The sequence below is a fragment of the Mustela nivalis genome, assembly GCF_964662115.1.
Source record: "Mustela nivalis genome assembly, contig: HAP1_SCAFFOLD_1223, whole genome shotgun sequence".
NCBI lineage: Eukaryota > Metazoa > Chordata > Mammalia > Carnivora > Mustelidae > Mustela > Mustela nivalis.
The window spans coordinates 1-17,204 of record NW_028135441.1 but is presented as its reverse complement, the minus strand read 5'-3'; the positions used below and the strand labels follow the sequence as shown (position 1 = coordinate 17,204).

Below are 17,204 nucleotides of genomic sequence, written 5' to 3'. Positions count from 1 at the left end.
AATTATACAGTGTTATTTTGTGTGCTTCAAAAATGGACAGAACTAAGAAACAAAACAAATGAGCAAAGTTAAAAAGAGAGACAAAGCAAGAAATAGACTCTTAAGTATAGAGAACAAACTGATGGTTAACAGAGGGGAGGTGGTTGGGGGGGATGGATAAAACAAGTGATGGGGAGTAAGGAGTGCACTTGTCACGACGAGCTCGGGGTGATGAATAAAATTGTTGAATCAATGTACTGTATGCCTGAAAATAATATAACAGTGTATGTTAGCCATACTGGAATTTAAACTAAATTTTAAAAAATAAAAAAATAAAAATGGATAGAAATGGTATCAAAAAGATTGCTGTTTTCATTCAGCATTGTTTTTGAAATGTATCCACACTGGTACATGTAGGTCTCATTCCTTCATTTTGACAGTTGCATAGAAATACAGTATTTGGGGCACCTGGGTGGCTTAGTAGGTTAAGTGACCAACTCCTGATTTCAGATCTCGGGGTCCTGGCATTGAGTCCTGCATCAGCTCCACATTCAGCTGGGAGTCTGCTTGAGGATACTCTCTCTCCCTCTTCCTCTGTCCCTTCCCCTGCTTAAGAGCATGCTCACACATGCATGTGCTCTCCCTTTGTAAAAATCAATGTTATCTTTAAAAACAAAAAAAGAAATACAGTAATTTATTTAGCCATTCTTCTACTGAGACAGGTAAGATCATTCATACAGTTTGGCTTCTACAATAGGGTAATGAAATTCCTTATATATTCCTAATATCATATAGTCAAGGGAGGCCTCCCTGAGGATTTTCTCATTTGTGCTGATACTGGAAGGATGAGAAGCCAGCCATGTGAAGAGCTGTGAAATAAGTGCTTCCCATATCTGAAACAGTGGACAAGCCCTAATACTACAGAAAATAGCACATACTACAACCAGTGAGGTTACAGGTATAGTCAGTGAAGGAAAGAGTGGCAGGAGATAGCAGTGGAGGAGCAGGCAAGGGTCACTCCGTTAATGGCTTTGGAGACCACAGTAAAATGTTTGGATTTTCTTTTACAGGCAAAACAATTAAAGTGTTCTCATTTTTTCTAGGTTGGTCAGGCCATAGTCACAGTATCATGAGTTCTTTTCCTCAACTTTACCATGAACTGAGCAACTCTTGAATGAATGCAGTTACTGCTTTTGCTCTCTGTTTTGGAGGAACTGGCTGCAGTATCTCATAAAAAGAAAGAAAAAATTACTTTTCAATTTCTTTCCCATTCGTTTGTGTCTGAGGGGCATCTGTATGCTTCAAAATGAAACTATATTTGTCACAATTTCATTTTTCCATCAAGAGAGCTTACAAGGAAATGTTATTTCTCCATATTTTAAAATCAATTTCTTTTATTAAAATCAGACTGACTTCATGAAAGATGTCAAGTGTTTGGGCCAATTGAATAGCCAAGGAAATATCATGCTACTAGTTCTGAAACTATCTGAAGTGTGACAGAATCTGGTGATGACCAAATAGAGAAACAATTGAAAAATATGAAAGAATTATGTATATATACTACAGTGCCAAACATTGTAGTGTAGGCTTTAAAATTATAAATTATACGATTTCCAAGTGATATGGATGAGTCATTCCTTTAGTAACTCAGCCAAACATGCTAATATTTTTCTCCTTCCCCATTCATTTCTTCACCAGCACTTCCTATATATGTCTAGTGGCTATATTATCAGGTTGTGAGGTGGGCTATCACCTCTTTAAGGAGCTTTCATTTATATAACCTCCCTTATTGCCAACAATTCAAGCATTGCACCTCTCAAGATTCTATTCCTTGATCTTTGCCCTGTTTTCCTTTAGAATATCCTTTTTAACAAGTACTTTTCAGTTTTTAAAGAGAGCTATTGAAACTCACAGAAATTTCAATAGAATCTAATCTGATGGATGTGGGTGAAATTTCTCTATTCTAAAACCACTCCATCCAATTAATTATTTTCTTTTATTTGCACGTTGGTTGTACTGCTCTAGGTAGAACCTTATTGCCAAATAGAATGTATACCAAAAGACATGGTATATAACTATGTTTAATATATGCAATAAGGCAGAGCTAAAATTCTATCAACATCACACAGAATCAGAATCTGAGGATTAGAAAAGCTCTTAAAGACCATCTTGTAGGACAACCTATCTTTCCTGTACATGTGGCCACCGGCTTTTTTTATTATTATTATTTTTTAAACTCAAGTCAATAGTTTTCAGAAAGGGGGGAAAACTTCAATAAAACAAATCAAAACAACTGCAAAAAAAAAATGGTACCATTTTAGCTAACACAAAAATGTTTGTTCCCTGGAGTGACTTGCATGGGGAGGAATAATAGTCTCTGCCCTCCCGCAACTGCACCTGTAAGGGGTTGTAAGTACTCCTAAGGCATTTTGATGAGTACCATGATGATATTGCGTGTAAATGTCCTTTAAGGCCACAAAAGAGGGAGCAAGTGACTATACTCCAAAGGTTACACCTTCGGAAGACAGGTGAATGGCTTTCAAGAATGACTGAGAATTACACAAGTGGACAGTAAGAGTATTTTAACCTTAAAGAACAAGGGCATCTCCTGGAGGAAATCTGCGAAAGGATGTTTCAAAAAAGGGTCGCAGCAACTGACGCTTATTAACAGTGGATTTCTACCTTAGCTGCAGGAAGAAAGCGTCTAAAAACCTCGAACCCAGACCTCACATCCGACCACTTAAAAGCTGTTTTTTAAAGCCCCCCCCCTCCCCGCGATTCCAATGTGCAGAGTTGAGAATCACCATTTTTCAGCAGGAAGCAAAATACTAAACGTGGATTTTGAAGGGGAAAAGTGAAGGTAGGGCACAGAAAAAGAACCCTGGGAGGGCAGGGCGTCTACCGCAAGAGCAGGAACAAGAACCGAGTGAAAGCCAGAGGTAGAAGATTTAAGGGCTGTTTCTGTGGTAGAACTCCCAGAATTTCGGGGTCGGTAACGAGAGCGGCGTATGTCCAACTCCATTAAAGTGAAGTTATTCTGCCAGCAGCCCTGCTCTTAAACCCCATCATATTTTCTCACATCTTTTCCCACAGTTAAGAAAAAAAAAAAAATGACGGTTACGTTTTCTATCCCACGAAAGGCGCATGAGCAGACTGTGGGAGGAGCAAAGATCTGAGAAGCCATGAGAGCGGCCAGAGCCGCTACAATTTCTTCGCGATTCCAAAACCACAACTCACGAACACCTTGGGAAGGAGCCTCCCCAGCAGTATTTGCATCCCACTGGGGAGCGCTGATAAATACCTCAGAGTAAATTGGAGCCTTTTAAGCACCGAAGGGCGGCGAGGGCAAGGGCGGGGCAACTACTGACGTCCGCGGTGACGTTGACGGCTCCGCCCTCACACCCGCTTCCGGTGACGCGCGGCCCCCGCTTCCGCTTTCCCGGCCTGCGCGTCGGCCCCGCCTCACTCCCACGCGCCCCCAAGCGTCACGGCGCCGGATAGCCGGAGAAAAAGCACAGGTTGCTGTCGGAAGTCCCCCTACAGGTTCCCCTTCCGTTTTGCCTAACGACTTCCGCTTTGGGCCGTCAACATGGACGCTGCGGCTGCTTGCCGAAGCGGCCTCTGATCCGTTGTGGAGGCGCAGCTTCTCTGCAGAGTCTGCCCGCTTCCCCGCCCTCCCCGCCTCCCCCTCCTCTCCCCACCTCCCCCCCCCCCGCATCCCCCCGCCTCTCCCCGTCTTTCCCCGCCTTCCCCCGCCTTCCCCCGCCCCTCGCTCCAGTCGCTGGGGCAGGCGGGCTCGTCGCTACATGGGGGCGGGCCTCCGCGGCCGGCGCACGGCTTCCTGTTCGGAGGCGGCCTGGCGGTAGGCGGTGGCGACTCTGCCCGCGCCCACTTAGGCGCGGTGACCGAGCGCCTAGGAGGCTCGAGGGCTTCATCTTGTGCCGCTGCGCCAAGCCCGGCCCTGCGCCGCCATGGCCCCAGTGCAGCTGGAGAACCACCAGCTGGTCCCGCCTGGAGGCGGTGGCGGGGCCAGCGGTGGTCCCGCGTCAGCCCCGGCGCCTCCTCCTCCCGGAGCCGCCGTAGCGGCGGCCGCAGCAGCCGCGGCCAGTCCGGGCTACCGGCTGAGCACCCTCATCGAATTTCTTCTGCACCGGGCCTACTCCGAGCTCATGGTGTTGACGGACCTGTAAGTGCCGCGAAACCCATGCCTGCTCCCCAGAACCCTCCCTCCCCCCGCTTCCCGCCCAACCGGCTTAGAGAGGCTCGCACCTCCCCACGGGGCTGCTGTTTTCTCCTTTCCTTTGGGCTACTTAGTCTAGAATTTCTGAACTCTTGGGCTCAGAGGAGGTGGAGGAAACGCTTTGCATTTGGGGTCTTTCTGGAGATGGAGCAACGGAGAGTGGTTAATTATGTATGTTGTTAGACTCACTGAAAATTCTATCTTTGGGGGTTTTGCTGGAGTTACAAGCAGAACCCTATTGATTTCTTGGTTGGAAGCTTTTTAGCCGAAAGCCCAAGATTAGGGTTTAGGAATACATAATGTTCGAATTCCTAAAGACAGGAAATCTGTTTTACAGATTTAAAATTTACATTTTAAATTTAGGTTGTAATTGTTTCTGCCAGAGTTTGAACTCAGGAGATCTATTGTGTATAAATTAATCCAAAAATTTGGTTTGCTTTTTTTCCCTGAAATGTTTGAGAGTGTTTGAAGTCTTAACGCGTTTAGCGTAAGTAAAAGGTTTATTGTAACTGGTCTTCTGTTACTGTTTCTTTGAGTATGAAGGGAGTTTGTAAATCAAGTTACCAGTGAAATGCCTTGGGACATGATTAGGTTGTTAATCCCTTCAAAATAGGATCAGAATACACTAATTTTCAGTGTGTGAAGAAAAGACACTATAATATTTGGGGGGATATATACCTTAAGTACTGTTTTTCATTTTAAAATCCAGGTTCAGAAAAAATAAGAATTTTAAGTTTTTACTTAGTTTTTATCTTTTATCTTGTTACACTGCAGATCAGTGTTTTCAGTTGTATACATTAAGACGTAGATATTGGCCTGTAAAGTGGCATAGTAATTTGTTACCTGAGACTTAAAATATTTTTTTTAAGATTTTTATTTATTTATTTGACAGAGAGAGATCACAAGGAGGCAGAGAGACAGGCAGAGAGAGAGGAGGAAGCAGGCTCCCTGCTGAGCAGAGAGCCCGATGCGGGGCTCGATCCCAGGACCCTGGGATCATGACCTGAGCCACCCAGGCGCCCCGACTTAAAATATTTGTTTGCAGATGACTGAAGGAGTTAGAATAGGTTCCACTTATTCCTGTAAAACATTCTCACATAGTTTTGACATGTGGTACTTTATCGAATGGAACAGAAAGAAGGCTTCCCCGTCTATTTAAGAGAAACTTAAATAGCTGTTGTGATTAGGTGTCATTGTAGCAATATACTTCTCTGAACCAATTACTATTGGATTTCATAAAAATTTAAGAGTGTTCATGAAAATTTTTCATATATGTGAAGATCACCTACCCAATGTATAGCTATGGAAAAATGTTGAGAACTGCTGTCAATGATTGTGTAATTTGTATAATTTGTTCTTTCATAGAGGATTTGTAGAAATTTTTTTTTTAAGATTTTATTTATTTGTCAGAGAGAGGGAGAGAGAGCGAGCACAGGCAGACAGAATCGCAGGCAGAGGCAGAGGGAGAAGCAGGCTCCCTGCCGAGCAAGGAGCCCGATGTGGGACTCCATCCCAGGACGCTGGGATCCTGACCTGAGCCGAAGGCAGCTGCTTAACCAACTGAGCCACCCAGGCGTCCCGATTTGTAGAAATTTTTGAATTATATTGTGCTCTTTATTATACAACTTAGTTATGAAGAATGTCTATTTTGTTGCAGTAGAATAAGTGTATAGTTTTAATCCTGCACCCTTTATGTGGTGATGATTCCCATACTTCTGTCTGCAGCAGAGACCTCTCCACTGAACTCCAGACTCTATATCCAGATGCTTACTTTTATGTCCTAGTAATGTGCCCTAATGGGCATTTCAGTCAATTCCACTTGATATATCCAACCACCCCCAAACCTCTTCTATCTCACTAAAGAGTATCCCCATTCTTCCTGTTGTGGCTTAGGCCACAAATTTGGAGTAATTCCTCTTCCAATTCCATGCCCAGTAGTACATCAGCAAGTGTTGTCATCTCTGACTTTGGATTTGACCACTTTTCAACATTTCCATCAAGTGTGAATCCTTCACCCATGTTAACTGCAGTAGTCTGCCAGTTGATATTTCTACTGCTACCCTTTCCCCTTTATAGTTTTTGTCATCCATAAAATAGCCAGGATGATCCTTTTGAAACTTTTCTGCTCTCAACTCTCCATCGGGTCTCTATCTCACTTATGGTAAAAAGGTTTTATAGTCACCTGTATATGGAGTGACTGTAAAAGGTCCAAATCAGTACACTTTTGAGTACAAAAGGTTGTGCTTTTAACAATAATGTTGGGGGCACCTGGGTGGCATAGTCAGTTAAGCATCAGACTCTTGGTTTTAGTTCAGGTCATGAGCTCGAACTCCATCCTTAGTGGGGAATCTACCTGAGATTCTTTCTCTCCCTCCATCCCTACCACCCATGTTCTCTCTCTTCTAAAATAAATATTTAAAAAAAAAAAATAGGGGCGCCTGGGTGGCTCAGTGGGTTAAAGGCTCTGCCTTCAGCTCAGGTCATGATCCCAGGGTCTTGGGATCGAGCCCCATATTGGGCTCTCTGCTCAGCAGGGAACCTGCTTTCCTCTCTCTCTGTCTGACTCTCTGCCTACTTGTGATCTATGTCTGTCAAATAAATAAATAAAAATCTTTTTAAAAAAATAATAATAATGTCGGAGCAACAGGCATGAACCAGAACTATCTTGGGCAAACCAGAACTTGTGGTCTATCTATGCCTTCACCTCCTTTACTCTTTATCCTCATTTCCTAATACTCTCCTCTTTGCTTGTTCTGTTTCAGCCACACTACCTTTCTTGATGTTTTTTGATAGTGCCAGACACACTCCCACCTTAGAGCCTTTGCTTTCCCCCCAGAAATCTGTGTGGTTTGCTTTCCACACAGGGTAATGACCTTTAGGTCTTTGTTCAGATAGAACTTACCAGAGAGACTTTATCTGACCACCCAAGAAAAGCTTTCTGCCCCTGCCTTCTATTCTTTACTCACTGCTTTGTTTTTTCTTATCGCTACTGGGTATCCTTAATTTATTATCTGCTCCCTCCCCACTGGAAGCTCCATGAGGATGGGAATTTTTATTTGTTTGGTATGTTCCCTGAGCCTAGAACATAGTTTGGCATATAGTTGAGGATTAACTAAGTATTTATTGATTTAATACATTAACAAATGAATTGTTAGAATTATCATTGTAGACCATGGAGGATTTATTTATTTTTTAAGGATTTTTTTAAAAAATTTGACAGACAGATCACAAGTAGGCAGAGAGGCAGGCAGAGAGAGAGAGGAGGAGGAGGCAGGCTCCCTGCTGAGCAGAGAGCCCGATGCAGGACTCCATCCCAGGACCCTGAGATCATGACCTGAGCCGAAGACAGAGGCTTTAATCACTGAGCCACCCAGGCGCCCCTGACCATGGAGGATTTAATGGGAAAATACCTTCCTGCTCTTGATACTTGGGTATATAAAATAACTCTTTTCTCTTTTGGTTTGTGCTAACCAAAATTAGTTTTAGGAACTTACCTTGGTGTTCTTTTTTTTTTTAATTGATTTATTTATTTTCAGAAAAACAGTATTCATTATTTTTTTCACCACACCCAGTGCTCCATGCAATCCGTGCCCTCTATAATACCCACCACCTGGTACCCCAACCTCCCACCCCCCCCCACCACTTCAAACCCCTCAGATTGTTTTTCAGAGTCCATAGTCTCTCATGATTCACCTCCCCTCCAATTTACCCCATCTCCCTTCTCCTCTCTAACACCCCTTGTCCTCCATGATATTTGTTATGCTCCACAAATAAGTGAAACCATATGATAATTGACTCTCTCTGCTTGACTTATTTCACTCAGCATAATCTCTTCCAGTCCCGTCCATGTTGCTACAAAAGTTGGGTATTCATCCTTTCTGATGGAGGCATAATACTCCATAATCATGTATTTTTCCTTGTTCCCGGTGGGAACTGTCAGAATCGATGTATTGATGTAAAACTAGTGTGCTAGGTCTACTTTTTAAGAGTCTTATTTTTGCTGTATTTGATGCTTGTCTGTGAACTATTAAAAGTAAAAAGGACTGCCTTGACAATTTCAGTGGTTTGTTTTTGGCCACAGAAATCTGGGTGTTTTTTTTTTCCTTCTGCTTATCTACACCCACCTCCTCTCCGACATACATGCTCTCATCTCAGAGTTTACACTCTGCCTTGACTTCTTAAGGAATTAGATTCCACTCCTTTTTTTTTTTTCTTTAACCTGTTTTAAATAAAATTAGAAAAAGCTAGGATCTCAGTTATGTAAACTTGTCTTATTATACTTCAGTGTAAATAAATGTCTGCTACTTCCAAAAATTTGCATTTTGGGTCTATTGCCCCAAATCGTGGATTTGTTATCCATAAAGGAATTTTAAATAGATTAGGAGGAATTGGGAGGAAAGGGATGCAGACAACAAAGCCTAATCTTTGTCCCGGAAATGATACTGCCTCTACTTGAGATGATCCTTTTAGGGTCTCTGGGGCAGGTGGGAAGAGCTGGAACACTGTTTCCTGTTCTTTCTACCCCCCCCCCCCCCAAGGCTCTCCTCTTTTGTTTCTCTTTCTTATGCACACATCAGCATCCATAGTTATCATTCTCTCCCTCCCTTGAGGATGAGGGTTGTGGCTTCTCAAAAGGAGTGTTCTCAGGAACTTTCACGTGTAGAGGAACTTGCCAATAGCTGTTTTCCTTGCAGTCTTATAAGGACTTAATTTCTGCTTCATCTGATCCTGCTGGCCCTTCCACCTTCTACCTAGTTTCCTTTACCATCCGGATCATAATTTCAACTTCTGTCTCACTGTCTGCTCTCAGAATTATTGTTAACTACAAGCCAGAGCTCATTTTGATAGTTTCCCCTCCTTGTACCTTGAACTCTGGTTTTATTTTTTCTGCACCTGTGGCCTGTGGGTGGGAGAAGAGAATTGAAATGGCTCAGTGTGTTTTCTTCAAGAAGGGATTAGATGTAAAGGAGGCTTTACAATTGCTCAGGCCGTTGAATCCTGAGCCATGGGATAGAGGTTTCCAAAATGCGGTGATTCAGGAGGCACATCAGGACCTTTGTAAGCATCAGTGGATGTGAGAGTGTTAAATGGTATAATTTAACAGGGAAAATGGTGACATTGGTTGCTGGCTATTGTACTGGAGAACTAGCAAAAAATAAATCAAAATCTTACTGGAGCTTAAAAGTAATCATGTACATCTAACCACCATGCAACATCATACTTACTGTAAAACCCTTGGCTGACACTGGTTCTTTTGTGTGCTTAGCTTCCAGTTTTGCCCATCCTGATAAAACATGGAGAGATTATTGCTTGGAAGCAAGGTTCCATTGGATATAAGGAAGCTAGCAGCTAGTATACTGCATCTGTGTCTGTTTTGGTTTTATTTATTTATTTATTTATTAAAATCAAACATCTTGCTTTCTTTTTTTTTTTTTTTAAGATTTTATTTATTTATTTGACAGAGAGAAATCACAAGTAGATGGAGAGGCAGGCAGAGAAAGAGAGGGAAGCAGGCTCCCTGCCGAGCAGAGAGCCCGACGCGGGACTCGATCTCAGGACCCTGAGATCATGACCTGAGCCGAAGGCAGTGGCTTAACCCACTGAGCCACCCAGGCGCCCTCTGTTTTGGTTTTAAAAGAATATTTTCGGGGTGTCTGGGTGGCTCAGTGGGTTAAGCCTCTGCCTTCAGCTCAGATCATGGTCTCAGAGTCCTGGGATAGAGCCCCCCATCAGGCTCTATGCTCAGCTGGGAGCCTGCTTCCACTACCCTCTCTGCCTGCCTCTCTGCCTACTTGTGTTCTCTGTCTGTGTCAAATAAATAAATAAAATCTTTAAAAAATATATATATATTCGGGACACCTGGGTGGCTCAGTGGGTTGAGCCTCTGCCTTCAACTAAGGTCATGATCTCAGGGTCCTGGGATTGAGCCCCCCATCAGGCTCTCTGCTCAACAGGGAGCCTGCTTCCCCCACCCCCACCTACCTGTCTGCCTACTTGTGATCTCTGTCTGTCAAGTAAATAAATAAAATCTTTTTTAAAAAAGAGTATTTTCTCTGACTGTATGATATAGTAGTGTTTAATGTAAGATGTGAGCTTTTTAAATGTTTGAGGTTCATGCAGTACCTTTTGGATCATCTTGAATGGAGAGGAATGTTCGTTTGTTGGTTTTTTCCCTTATAGCCATATTGCTAGAAACCCATAAAAAAGATCAGGTAGCCACATAAGCCTGTAGTGGCTATTTATCTAGTTTTTCTGAAACACTAAGGTATGTAATAGAGCCAAAATAAAGACTGTTACCATATTTTGATGAAGCTTTGTGTATATTTAGTCAATTTCTTTTTTCTTTTTCTTCTTTTTTTTTTTTTAACCTTATAGACTACCAAGGAAATCTGATGTGGAAAGGTGAGTATGAACAAAACCTTAAATCTCTGTCTATGTTGGCATATCTATGAGAGTGTATGTGAGAAAGAGAATGAGTGAGTATTGGGGGGGGCGGTGTTAGGGCTGTGGATCCAAAACCTAGGTCCAGAGAACCTAAGGTGATGTTTCACACCATTTGTTTAGGGAACCCTGGGAAATGTCATCCTTGACATTCTTGGTGTAGACCAGCTCTGGACCTTGTGTTCTAGAAACCTTTGTTGTCAAGTCCCTGAAGAGGATAGGAAAATGTAGAAGGTATAGAACTTAGTAGAAAAAGCTGAGGAACAGACTGAATTAAGAAAATTGGCCGCAAAGATGCTATTAGATGTCTTTAGAGAATTGACATTTGCATACTGCTATTGCTGTTTAATAGTTGAGAGAATTTTGATTGAGTTGGAGTTTGGGGCTTAAGACATAACTAAACACCAATGTTTCCATAAGGGAAAGGAACAAGATACATTAAGGTTTCAAAGTAATCCTGTGATGGAGAGTTAAGTTGTAGCCATAGAATTGGCTACCTGACTGTATCTCTGGCACTACTTATGCTCCTTGGTACCAAGTCACTAAGGAAGATTTATTAGTGACTCTGCTCCCCACCCCCACCACCAGCTATCTTTCTGATGGAACTGGATCAAAAAGGTAGAGATGGGAGAGACCATCAAAGCATACCTTTGTTATAGTTTGGCTGGTCAGTTTTAAAGGAAGGAAATGTAAATCCGGGTTTCTTCTGTCCACTCTGGGGTCGGAAGGGAAGCTGGGCCTTGAAAAACTGACTCATGCTGCTGATCACTGAGATTGCATGGTGTCAAAAAAAGTCATGTTACAGTAGTTTACAAAGGTGGGTGTTTGTTTTCCAGTACAGGAGATCATTTGGGGAACCAAGTTAATAATATACAGATATGTTTGCTCTAGGAGAAGAGCAGAGAGCTCATGTGCTCTGTAAGTCATTGCTGAGTTGGAGTTTCAGTACTGGGGCTCCCAGCCCCGAGATGGTGCCAGATCTTAATGCACATTTCCTATTTCTGCTGTGCTCCAATCCTGCCTGTGATGCTCTGCTTGTTTGGTCTGTTAAGATGCTTCGTAGACACTGGCAAAGAGTCTTAATTGTATCTGTGCCCTTGCTTCTTCTCTTCATACTACTAATAATCATATTGATGGTTGGATCTTAAGGAAACCTTTTCAGGGTTTTTTGTGGGCTATGCACACATGCTCTCTCTAGGACTTAGACTCTGTAGTCCTCAGTCAGGATTATACTTCAACAAAAGCTTTTATTTTGGTGCATTGCCTAATGGCATTGCTGTTGGTGAGATACAGAGATGTGGGTTGGATCTGTAGGCCATTGCAACTGTACTGAGATTAATATAGGTCAGAGTCCACTTGGAGGGAGGTTGATGTACTGCTGGGTCTTGTCAATGGGCCTGTGGAATGTTTTTTTCGGTATCTTAAGGTAAATTACAAAAGTGATTTTCAGTTTTATAGCTGACTGGAAATTGAGAGGTCTGGCTAACACACTGACAAAGCTTTCAAGGCTTTATGAGATGATAAAAATACTGATGAGTATTGTGAGAAAAAGCATCGTAGTGCATATAGCACAAAAATAGATATGGACAGACCATCTAAGCTTTTATTTTTAGTGCTCAGCTTACTTTAACTTTGTTTAGATGATTTAATATCTAATTTTGTTGCTGCAATTAGTTTGGTAAAGAGTTACATAGTTCTTTGATTACTCAGGTATTTAAATCACACTCTTGTAAGATGGGAAATGGGCCCTTGCTTTTGTAGAAGTGAGACAGTTTCAAGCTTTGGTAAAGATCTGTTTCAGTTCCTTTCTCATACCAAAAAGGTTGCTAATACATAACACATAGTCTCAATTATGAAATTCCTGACTCTTAATTTGTTCTCCTCTGGGACCTAGTTAACTTATATTGTACATTTGTATCTGTGAATTGGGCATAATTCAGTAAACAACTTTTTTTGTCATGCAAAATTAATTTTAAAAATGTGATTGTGATTTATTGCTAAAAATTTTTTTGGACTTATTACTTGGAAGTTGAAAATAAAAAATGCAGGCAGTATATAAAATGTGACAATAATTCATATTTAGGTAAATACCTTATTTAGGTGTTTCATTTCATTGTAATTTTTATAAACAAAGATTGATTCATGTTTTAGCCCAGATGAAATAAATTGTGAAATACTCTTTTCAAAACGTTGGTTCATTAAGAAATGTTTTATTTTATAGGAAAATAGAAATAGTGCAGTTTGCTAGCCGGACACGTCAACTCTTTGTTCGACTATTAGCTTTAGTAAAGTGGGCTAATAATGCTGGCAAGGTGGAAAAATGTGCGGTGAGTTAAACTTTTTATTTTATATAAAATAAACTTTTGGAATGTTAACTTATTATAGACATAGCTTCTAATTTTAGCTTTAATTTATATCTGTTGATTTCTTTCGAGAGAATACTTAAGTGAGTAATCCTATTTCTGTACAAAAATGTGTAGGGAAGCCTGGGTGGCTCAGTTAGGTAAGCGTATGCCTTCAGCTCAGGTCATGATCCTAGGGTCCTGGGATCAAGCCCCACATAGAGCTTCCTGCTCATCGGGGAGCCTGCTTCTCCCTCTCTCCACCCCACCCCCTGCTATTGCTTTCTTGCTCTCTTTCTCTCTCAAATAAATAAATGAAATCTTTAAAAAAAATGTGTACTATATTTCTGTAGAAACTTAGTCTTGATCACCTAAGCAGGAAAAAAGAGTTGGTCGTATCTGGAGATATCATTATTCTAGAAGACATTAAATATGAGACTCAAACTATAGGGGGGGAAAGAGCTTTACATTCGTATGCTTCCTTAGAGTAAGCAAAGTATTTCCTTGAATTTTACCTTTTGATTCTTCAAAATCCTTTGAGTATGGCAGAGTTGGTATTTCCTTCTTGTTTTACATATGTGGGAGTAAGGTACTTAGGAGCTAAATGTCTTCTTCAAGGTCACAGATCTGGTAACAGCGTTTATGTGTTTGTTATTCATCTATTGATTCTCCAAACCCTTTAGTGAGCACAGGGCATAGGGTATGGCAGATGAGGTGTTTTTTTTTTTTTTTTTAAGATTTATTTATTTATTTATTTGACAGAGATCACAAGTAGGCTGAGAGGCAGGCAGAGAGAGAGGGGGGAAGCAGGCTCCCCGCTGAGCAAACAGCCCTCCGGGCTCCATCCCAGGATCATGACCTGAGCCAAAGGCAGAGGCTTTAACCCATTGAGCCACCCAGGGGCCCCAGCAGATGAGATTTAACTAAGGCACAGCCCTGCCCTCAAGAAGGTCATAGTCTTTGTCTGTTAAGTCACCCTTGAATTCAAAGGAGTGACACTTGATGAAGTGTGCCAAAGATGCTAAAATCTGCCAACCGCCCCCTCCCCCCCCCAACAAAAAGAAAAGAAACCCAAGTTAGGAGCTCATAACTTGGGGAGGATGGCGCAGTGTTAACAAACAAGACACATGATTACTTCCTTCTTTTTTACTTCAGTCACTTCCCATGAGGAGAAGGAAAGAGAGTAGAGTGCCCTTTCATAGTGGAAAGGGTAGAGTAATTATCATAAAATGAATAAAGTCCTAAAGTAATGAGAGCATTTATTCACTTTAATTGAGGTCAGCTCTACAAGGCCAAGTAACCTTCTAACCATTGTCAGTTATATTTGGAAAGTGGGTAGATTCTCTGATCTTGACATTGATGCTCATATTTTTTCCCATTCAGTTATGTAATAACATTAAAATGTTTTATCAGTTTTTGTCAGTGAAGGCAAAAAAACAGCTTTACATTGGTTAAATTTTATTTGAGTCCTTTTCAAATTTCTCTTAAAGTTTACTGGACTTCCTGGATAAATTAAAATGAGCAGCCACCTGGTCAGTATGGAGGTACTGTAATTTTAGCACCCTGACAAGCTAAGTTGAAAATATTTTTATAGTACTTTTATATTTGCAACTCTTTCGGGGTTTGCCTCTTCCATAAAATCCCACTTCAGAATGGAATCTAGGACACAGTTGTGTTTCTGCACATGATTTCCTAACCTCTACCCTCCCTTGTAGCTGCTGCTTTCACTGTCCTCGGTTCTACTGGGTTCCTCATCGTTAGACACAGAGCCTATGTGAAAGTTGCTAAAATGAAAGGAGAAAAGGGGCTGTGAAAAAGTTGAGAATTGTAAATTCTAGAATAACAATTTTTTTAAGTTAAAAATAAAACCCGGGGCGCCTGGGTGGCTCAGTGGGTTGGGCCTCTGCCTTCGGCTCAGGTCATAATCTCAGGGTCCTGGGATCGAGCCCCGCATCGGGCTCTGTTCGGCGGTGAGCCTGCTTCCCCTTCTCTCTGCCTGCCTCTCTGCCTGCTTGTGATCTCTCTCTCTCTCTCTCTCTCTCTCTCTGTGAAATAAATAAATAAATAATCTTAAAAATAAAACCCAGTTTTCATTGAAGTTGATACTCAATTGGAGCTCTACCAACCAAGCTAGTGACAAGACTGGAAGAATTCTACCAAGGTACATTCTAGCCACATACCTTTTGTCTATAGGAGTAGGCTGTCATCCTTCTGAAATAAAATCTCAATCACAGGTTAGAGGGAAAATATTTTGTACCCCATATATTGTTTTTCTCATGGGGGGAAATGTTCTTTGATTCATCTGTTGTCAGTATGATAAGGAAATTAAAGTTTGTATTTAGAAGGTCTTTTGTCTACTGTAAAGCATCATTCAAAGAATAGTTTGATTATAAATGTTAATAAACAGACTTATGCCAAACTTATTTATCAGAAAGTTTTATAATTCATTGTTCTGGAAATTCGGACACCAAATGTAGTAAATCTATTTTGGCTGAAATGAAGAAGCATGGTATAATATTTATGAAAAGCCTAGGGTTTCTTTTCAATAATTACTTAACTTGGGGTAATCTTTTGTTAAAGATGTTCAAACTTGTAATGAAAAGTTAGGAATCACTGAAGTATATCAAATCCAAGTATTCAATTTTTCAAATCTGGTGTTAAATCCCTACTTATATCGTGAGTATTTCCGTTGCTTGTTTAATACTGCTGAGTTGTGCTTCAGTAGCATAATGTCAAGGAAAATCCAAGACTCTTGCTTTTGATATTGAGCTGTATTGTTTTTTGAATTGGCTGTTCAAATAAATCACATTCTGAATAAAGTCTCATACTGAACTTATATAAACTTTTGGTATTTTTGTTTTGTGAATGTAGATGCTGCAAATGTGTTTGTTAGGGATAAGGTCCATCAACTGGAGAATTAGAGGATTATTCATGTTTTGACTCTTCTGTTCTCAACCTAGTACCATTTGAGGTTCTTAATAAATAATGATTTTTAGCCATGCTGGACATATTAAGTGTGTAACAATGTATAAATACACAGTTTATAACTCTAACAGTAGAACAGTTCATGTTTTATTTAAGAAAAAGAAAATATCTCATATTCCTGGAGCTCTTTAAAAAACAGCTTTATTGAGCTATAATTCATAGACCATACAATCCACCCATTTAAAGTGTACAGTGGTTTTTAGTATATTCAGATATGTGCAACCATCAGTCAATTTTAGAACATTGTTAATATCATCTCAGAAAGAAAATACGTAGCCTTTTGCTGTCACCTCCAAGTGCCCCCCCCACCCAGCCCTAAGCAAGCACTAATCTGCTGTCAATAGATTTGCCTATTCTGCACATGTCATATAAATGGAATTGTAGTAGGATAGGGGCTTCTGTAACTGACTTATTTCACTTAGCATCTAACATTTTCAAGGTTCATTGTAGCATGTAGTAGTACTTTGTTTCTTTTTATAGTTGAATTGTATGGATCTACTATCTTTTGTTTATCATAAGTTTATGAAGGTTTAGGTTGCTTCTAGTTTTTGGCTGTTATGAATAATGTTACTGTAAACACTCATGTACAAGTTTCTGCATAGACCTATGTTTTTATTTCTCTTGGGTATATGCCTAGGAATGGAATGGTTGGGTCATATGGTGACTGTGTTTAAGTCACTTGAGGAACTGCCAGACTGTCTTCCAAAATGGCTGTCCCATTTTACATTCCCACCATCAATGTATGAGCATTCCAGTTTTTCCATGCTGATACTTGTTATTGTCTGACATTTTGATGCCAGTCATCCTGTTAGGTGTGAAGGTGGTATCTCATTGTGGATTCGATTTGCATTTCTCTGCGGACAAGTGATGTTGAATATGTTTTCTTTGCTTTTGGGCATTTATGTAGTTTTCTTAAGAGAAATATCTATAAAGTGCTCAGTTAAATTTGAAAAGAGAATATTAACCATATAAACAGCTGGCATGTGAGTGGTTAAAAAAAAAGAATGTGATGATCACTAGGGACCTGTATAGTTTTGTTAAAAAGTTACTCAAAACTAAAATTTTATGTTTTTTCATTAGATTTTTGAGTCAGAGATAGTATATTTTTCATTAATTACCCATATTAAAGGTGAAGCAATGTGGTCTAGATGAACTGTAGAACTCCACTAGGGTTGATGCTTGTCTTCCCAGAGGGAAGTCTTTGGTATTCTTTGGCC

At 40.7% G+C, this 17,204-nt stretch overlaps 1 protein-coding gene and 1 long non-coding RNA gene across 2 annotated transcripts in view; one reads left to right on the top strand and one right to left on the bottom strand.

Annotated features, from left to right (window-relative positions):
- LOC309857769 overlaps window positions 1–6,648 on the bottom strand; it is a 113,680-nt gene extending 107,032 nt beyond the window's left edge. The window contains exons 1-2 of the long non-coding RNA XR_014307901.1: window positions 5,246–6,648; window positions 3,281–5,068 (exon numbers count right to left, since the gene is read on the bottom strand). This is a non-coding gene — a long non-coding RNA (uncharacterized lncRNA). The remainder of the gene's footprint in view (window positions 1–3,280; window positions 5,069–5,245) is intronic.
- LOC309857768 (mediator of RNA polymerase II transcription subunit 14-like) lies at window positions 3,951–13,020 on the top strand (the record flags this gene model as incomplete). Its single annotated transcript, XM_082750520.1, has 3 exons — window positions 3,951–4,165; window positions 10,595–10,621; window positions 12,882–13,020. The coding sequence occupies 3 exons, from the start codon at window positions 3,951–3,953 to the stop codon at window positions 12,994–12,996; spliced, it is 357 nt and encodes a 118-aa protein (XP_082606646.1). The 3' UTR covers window positions 12,997–13,020.
- Window positions 13,021–17,204: the final 4,184 nt, after the last annotated feature.